Below are 7,539 nucleotides of genomic sequence, written 5' to 3'. Positions count from 1 at the left end.
TTGGTGTAAAATCCAGTTGTGATTTTATATGGAAATTAGAGAGTCTTCCCATTAATAGGACATCCTTGTAGTGCCAGGAGCTGGGAGGCAGCAAACACCTCCACTATTAACAGAGATCTGAAATTACAGTTGGAGGTGATTTATGCATCTGAGTTTTCATTGCCTCCCTTCCATTTTACAACAAAAGTATAATTCAACAGTTTTGAGTGCTACTGTCCAGTTATGGTATTAACTGTGTCGTGACTCAGTTGTAGATGCAGGGTATGACCCTGGCACCAAATGCATAAATGCATCAATATTGCCCACACACTTCTCAGTGGATGCAGGATCAAGTGAGCAAAAATAATCACCTTTTGTTTTGCCTACCCCAGACACCACAGCAGCTGAAATGCCGTCCTTAAAATTACCATTGGCTTTTCCTTCTATCTTCTCGTTCCATATGGCACACCCTGTCAACTGTCTTAACATCCAGTTCCATGGGTGCCAGCTATCAGTGTGACAGGAAATGAAATGTGCACAAGATTGGATGACTGATGCTGAGTTTCATGAGCAGTCTGCTTGGTTGCTTGGCATGCCCTGAGGCAGCATGTCCATGGCACAGCAGGACTTGCTGACTCTCTGCATGGTGAGCTGTGCCCTTGCTCCTGTGGAGAGAAGCTGCACTGCTGTGGGCTGGTAGCACCGGGGAGAAAATGAATACAAGAATGCCAGGGTTAGTGAGCCTATTAAAAAAAAAAATATTAAATCGGCTTTTTTTATGATCACACCATGCCTGGAAGAATTTGAAATGTTCCTTCTCTGCAGTCCAGATCCTTCACAATTCTCTCATTGCACCCCCAGCTCTGATACTGAGATCTGGCATTAAAGGCAGCACGGTGCAGCAACAGAATGAGGGCCAGGAAGCCAGGAATTGGGCTCCAAATGGACACTGGAAGTGCCAAGTCTGCCCTGGGGTATGCTGGTATGGGACAGGGTATGTCACTCATCCCAGACTGCACAGATTGACTGGAAGGCTGCAAGAGATGAGAATACAGTATTTGTATATCATGCATGAAGAAAGGCAGGGGAAAGTTTATCATTCATTAATAACATGGATTGATTCACTGAACCAAAAATGGTTTTCATCTGCAAATAAGATAATTTCATTCACTAGAGTGATTGTGCTACAATCTTACAACAGGATTGAGAGCCTTTTTTATTGATCACTTCAAATAAATTGTGTTGTTGCACACACATTGGTACAAAACCACCCAATCACATTTATGACTCTTCTACATCAGTACATGTGGAATGTTGATCTGTATCATCGTGTATTTGTTTAATCAGGCTAATATTTCATCTGCCTCACTGGAGTGATGATGTGATGAGAAAAAACTCAAATTACTGAAACTGATCAACCCATTCACTTCTGTTCCAAGAGCTAGCTGAGGGATTTAGTCCTTTTCAAGCCACACAGAGTCATTCTCTTTTCTAAACATTTGATTTTTCGGAAAGAAAATAAAATCTCCTTTTTAGGCAAAACCATCTTTTGGAACTCACTTGCAAGTTTGAACTTTCTGTCCTTGAGAAGAGCTGGTAGAATTGGCTACAGAAATCACTTTGCTTCCATGGGCTTTTTGCATCCTCTGCTTCATTTGCCTTTCTAAGGACTCGGCGTAGAAGATCTTGCTTTCTCCAACTCAGACAAATCATCCCAAAATCCTAAGGAAATGGACTTGCCTGGCTGTGCTGCAGAAAGGAGAGCAAATGGAACTGGGATCTACCTCAGGGAGACAGAGCTCAACAGTTCCTCAAATTTGGATTACAGAACTTTGTTCCTTTTCCTGGAGGAATGGTCTCTCACCCCATCAGGCACAAACGTGAAGATGTTTTTAATCTCTCCAGTTGTCTGCCTCGTGGCAGGTGTCCTCATCATCCCTACCATCTTATTTGTGATCTTCTCTCGGTTTAAAATCCGCCAGGAAACAAGGTACATGCTGCTGGGAAATGCTCTGCTTTCTGATCTGGTCTACCTGCTGTTCTACACCGTGTCAGCTGCTCTCAATGCAGCACATCTACACCTCCCAAAGGAAGCTTGTGTCCTCCTCTTATTTTTGCTGGCAATGGCTTACTGTGGAGGGCTGTTCACGGCTGTTGCAATAGTCTTGGACACGTACATCGCTGTTTTGTTTCCTTTGCACTACATTGCTATTTTGCCTCCTTCACGAACTAAAAAAATCATTGTATTGCTGTGGATGTGCTCCGGAGCTTTCCCTGGGATTTTCTTCTTGGTGCTATGGTCTACCCACAGCTTTGTGCCCTGTGTCCTGGAAACATGCTCAGTTCCAGTAATACTAATATTAACCCTGAATGGGACTGGTGCTGTGAAACTCTGTTTCTGGCTTTCTGCCACAGTTATCATTCTTTGCATGTCTGTAATATTTTGTTGCTATGCTATTCTGTATTTTAAAACCAAACACTCAGGTATATGGGAGAGCATCTGCTCCAGAGCCAGTGTAACATTCTTAATGCACAACACTGTGTTGTTTTTTTACTTCTTTCCACTCTTGGCCCTTTTTGTAGAATCATTCTTGTCCATTAATGTTGTCATCAGGCTGCAGACAGGAATCTTGGTCTCCCTGACAGTCTGCAATGTCCTCATGATTCTTCCTAAAGTTTTGTTCCCTTTTCTGTATGGGCTTCGATACAGAGAGATCTCAGCCTCTCTCAAATCCATTGTCAGGAGGAAGCAGCTTCGCCTGGTGTCACCTGCTCCACCACCATCCTGAGGCAGCAGAGCAGTCACAGCAGACGAGCTGTCCTCACCTTGTTGTGGTGCAAGACTGATGGAAATCACCCAGCTTCTGAATGGAGAAGTGATCAACCCGTGGTAAGAAGCCATGGGTTCATCACTGCCTCCTTCATGCCAAAAGGCCACAGCTCTTTCATCACGACACAGCTGAGAATATACTGAATGCTACCCTGGATGAAGTTCCAAGCTTTGTTCTGATATGAAAAGCAGGACCTTCTGGAGGGGATATTGAATTAAGGTCATTTTCACCCACCTGTTGCAGATGCCTTTCTGGAAAAAGGAAAAATTAAAAATAGATAATGCAAAGCAAAGGAGTAACCACAGGTCTCGTGACAGCATCACCTACAGCAGAGGATCCTTAACCAAATGTGCTGTGAAAACAACACCCATTTCCTTCACACAGTATATTCTTGCAAGCTTGGCAGCCAAAGTCTTGTTCTTGAAAACATGCACTGGGAGGTGCCTCTGGAAACTGCTGCACTCGGTGAAACACCATCGCTCAGCCTGTGCAGTGTGCTGGTGTATTCACTGCCTTATGGATTCCATCTGACAATCTGCAAAACTCCGACGGTTTGATAAAATCTCTGCCTGATGGGAAGCCACCTTGGGTCAGCGTGTGCTGGGCAGCCAGCACATGGCACTGCCAGGCATTGCAGAGGTGGACGTGCTGCTGGGTGAGGGAGGACAGGGGGCGGCGGGTGGCATTCCCTCCCTGCCAGGTACAGAACTGCTGCAGGAGCCTGGGGCAGCCCGAACCCCGAGGCCCTGCTGAGCCCAGCAGCTGGGACAGCAGGGCAGGAGCAGAGAGGTGCCAGGCTGGGCACAGGGGTACCCACACCGTGGCTCAGACAGGACCCAGGGAGAGGGGCTAAGTGTGAACACCACTTCTGAGTCTCTGCCGAGGCAGCTGCCAGTTCTGCCTCACAAAAATCTTCTCCAGCAGCCTGATCTCAGTTTACAGCTACACCACGTCAGAGCTGCTGCTGGGTACCTGCCACCAAAGCCTTGGGAAGGTCAGGAGGAGAGGCTGCAGGTTGGTGTATCGGGGCAAGAAAAATGAGATCCTGTAAGAGCCTTTTAGGTTCTCCAGATCGGCCACCTACCTATAGAAGACAAGAGAAACATATATCTGACCTTTGAAGAAACCAAAGTATCATTAGATATAAACATCAGTGTGGGAAATTTAAATTGCTGTTCTGTCCCCTGGACTTGAGAAAAGAGTTCTGTTCTTCTAATTTGTTACATTTTATGTAAAAATACATTGGACTTTTAAAGAAGGTCCTTGCTTTCATTCTGTGCAGTATTTTCCTTGTGCAGACTCTCTCCACCTTCTGTTTGCTTAAAGCGATGCACAGAAAGTGCTGAATGTGGCTTTTGGCTATTTCACACTCATCTGAAGAATTCCACTAAGTGTGAGCCAGGAGGAGATCAGCGTCTGGTTGCATGAAATGTTTTTGGCAGCCAAGTGAGTTTGAGCAGTTCCTGCTGATCTCTCCTCATTCCCAAACTGCTTGTTACTCTTCTCACATTGCAGTGCCCGCTCTCTCCTCTTTGCTGATGCAACTGCTTCTGGGGTTGCAGGTTAAAAATATCTCTTCAAAGAGAAGTGGTGTTTTCATTTTAGCCGAGATTATCCCAGCAATGTGTTTTAGAGGATGTTCTGAAAACAGCTGCATCAGCACAACATTTGAGGATGTAACAAATTCCACTTCAGAGGTGGGGGGAATGAGCAGGGACGTCTTAGAGGCTTTGCTGCTAAGGGACACTTCTTGTGTGAGAAGTACCTCTAAGGTAAAATTGTTGCAAGTGAATGAACTGTAATATTACATATTTGCTTTACCCATGGTTCTGTGCTTCTCAATCCTCTTCAATAAAAGGATCTAGAAGTTGCTTTTTACTGGCTGCTTTTATTTTTCTCAAAGATGAATGTACCATGGACATCTGCCACAGAAACTACGTTTGAATACTTTATTTTCAACCTGTAACAGAGGTATTCCATAGCACATAGGAAGGGTGGGGAAAATGTCTGCGTACTGGATCAGGTTCTTTCTGCTGAACCCTTTTGGCATGTGGGAAGATCAAGAATGGAAGAGGTACTTGTGAATCCCCAGGTTTCCATACCCTGGGCCGAATTTTTATGCCAGTGCCCCATGACAAAGATGCTGATAACTTACAGGTTGTTTTGTCCATGCAAGGGCCATTCATGTTTGCCTCTATTGGAAAATTTCATGACAAGTAGTAAAGATAACTGTGTAAATAGCTAAAGTAAGGTAATTGAATACGGAGCCACAGGTGACTCTGTGTAACAGCAGGTTAACAGTACGTGGTCTTCCTGCTGACCTCTGATAATTATGAAGGTATAATCTGGACAGGATTCTGTTGCCAGTTCTGTAACTCCCTCTTACGTACAACATCTCCTGGATATGTTTAGATGCAACAAGAAGTTTGGCAACATAAAGAAGGATGCTGAAAGGCAGAGCCCATGAATCAGTGATTGTGGCAAGTTTATGTACGTATAAAGCCTGTCCACAGTGACGTCACAAGGCCCAGGCAAACAAAACACTGCTCTGTGGAGGTACTCTTGTAAGAAAGATCATTGCAAGCTGATATTAATTCTCTTAAAAGTTTTACATCAGATAGGTTCATTTTTCTTAAGTGACTGCTTGTAAACAACTTCCCATGGAATATTACTGTGCTGTTTGGTACAAAAGCAGCAGGTTATAGCCTGCATACAACAAGAAACACACCATGTGCCTGAACCATTTGCCATTGGGATTTCTCCAGGCTGTCTGAATAGGATCAAAGGGCTCACCAGGGCAACGTCACAAGTACTAGGTTCCTATAATGCTTTTCATAAATGTCGTGAGTTTTGTCTCAAAGAATGTTAGGCTCCTGCATTTTCCAGAACTTCATGGGTGTAGTATTCACCAGCCTTGTAAGGATGTCTCCACATAAGCTCTGGAAATTCAGACTGAGACTGTTTACCAGAGCCCAGTAACCGACCTCTCCCAGGTCACATAAGTGAACTTCTTGGACGTCACTGTGGCTGTCCAGCATTTTAATTTGAAGTGAAATGGAGAGCAGTCGGCTTTAACATGTGATTTGGCAGCTGGGGGCAGTAATCCTTTAATGAATTGCAATAGCATGAATCACTAAAGGTATTCTACTTTATAGCCTAAATATATTCCTGGTCAGTTTTTCCCCTCTTTTCTTGTGCCAGCACTGTCACAACGTTTACCTCTGCTCTCTTCCCTCTCCCAGCTGGATTCAAGTGCAGTTTGCTGTCTGTAACCTGCAGACTGAAGGGAGTCAGACCAGCATTCCAGGGGCTGGGGCTCTACCATACATCACTGCAGACAGAATTACATCAGAGATAGGTCTGTGCCTCAAATGAGATCAGTTTCACTAACAGGAGATGCAGAGGATCTCCATGCAGGTAAACAAGCACACAGCTTTGGATTTGAGGTACAGCTCACTGCGAGCATTTGAGTAATTATTCAGTAAAACTAATTAACCTCCTGCAGTTTTACTAATTACTATTGGAGTGTCTATTTCTGCTCCATCAGTTGGCTGTGTCATTTTCTGCTGGAAGTGTAATATAGGAACAGGGCAGAAGGAAAGTGGCATTTGCCTGGTTGCACTGGGGGCAGCCCGAGAGCCCCGGGGCTGTGTCCGTGCTGGGGAGCAGCACCAGCTGCCCCCAGACAGCTCGGGCAGCTCCTGCAGGGACAGCCGGCTCTGTGCTTTGCTGGGCACTGTTTTGTACATCCAGATACTCTGTGTTCCTCGGGCAGAAACTGTGGTTGTGGCCATTCCCTGCCGGAGGGGGATATGCACGGCCGATGAGAAAGAGTCTGTGATAGGAAAAGGAAATTGCAAGGTTTCGAAGCTTGATTTCTGTTGTCTGTTGTCTCCACCCCCACCTCGCTGCTGACAAATGAGTGCCCAGCACGGCTGGTTCTGGCCTTTTTTTTTTTTTTTCCACAAGCCTTGTGATTTTTGGTGTCTGCGTAAAACTACTGATTTGAATGTTTTTGTTTTTCAATATACTTCAAGTTCTTCGGATTGCAGCATGAATCCAGAAGGAACAAAGAGCAGAGAGGCAAATGACCACAACTCCTCACGCACTGCTATTAAAATGTCAGAATTTGTGAGCGATTCATGAGTTAGGAGAGGGAAAGGAGCCGAGCTGAGGTTGTGGTTGTGCTGTCTCGTGTTTGTCAGTGAGGTCTGTTTTGGCTTATGATTGCCCAAGGCTTGCACATGTGACTAGGAAACCACCTTAGCACAGACAAGAGGCTGTTTTCTGCCTTTGAGATGTGGAGTTAAGAATTTGTCTTAGGAAGTTTATTTAAACAACTTTTTTTTTTTCTAATTCAGCGGTTTATCTTTCACAAGTAAAAGAAATACAAGCCTCGCTATGGACATTACAGGGAGAAAATCAGCAACCAGTTCCTGAGAGCTGCTGGTTTTTAAGATGATTCCCAGTAGGAAGAACTAATCAGCTTCAGCAGCTGCTCTAATTAGTTTTTCCAACAGGTAAAGATACAGAAACGCAGCTCCTCAAGAGGAAAGGGAGACGCCTCCCATTCATCCACTTCTCTGTCCCTCTAGACCAGCCAGTGCTGCCAACCAAGTCAAAGGTGGTAACTGTTGTTCACAAAACCCTTTTGAAATAAAATACTCTATCTGGAGGGTATTTCCTCGTGCCCTTTGATAAGCAGAGTGGGATGGGAGAGTGTGGGCCA

The 7,539-nt window shown here is 44.9% G+C and overlaps 1 protein-coding gene across 1 annotated transcript; it reads left to right on the top strand.

Annotated features, from left to right (window-relative positions):
- The first annotated feature begins 1,709 nt into the window (after window positions 1-1,709).
- GPR148 (G protein-coupled receptor 148) lies at window positions 1,710-2,835 on the top strand. The gene has a single exon (XM_066194002.1). It carries the CDS (start codon window positions 1,710-1,712, stop codon window positions 2,766-2,768), a length of 1,059 nt encoding a protein of 352 aa, XP_066050099.1. The 3' UTR covers window positions 2,769-2,835.
- The last annotated feature ends 4,704 nt before the right edge of the window (window positions 2,836-7,539 follow it).

The sequence above is a fragment of the Chamaea fasciata genome, unplaced genomic scaffold, assembly GCF_029207755.1.
Source record: "Chamaea fasciata isolate MVZ Bird 193981 ecotype frontalis unplaced genomic scaffold, bChaFas1.0.hap1 SCAF_11, whole genome shotgun sequence".
In the NCBI taxonomy this organism is placed as follows: Eukaryota; Metazoa; Chordata; class Aves; order Passeriformes; family Sylviidae; genus Chamaea; species Chamaea fasciata.
The sequence above is the reverse complement of the archived record's forward strand: the minus strand, read 5'-3'. Positions and strand labels throughout refer to the sequence as shown.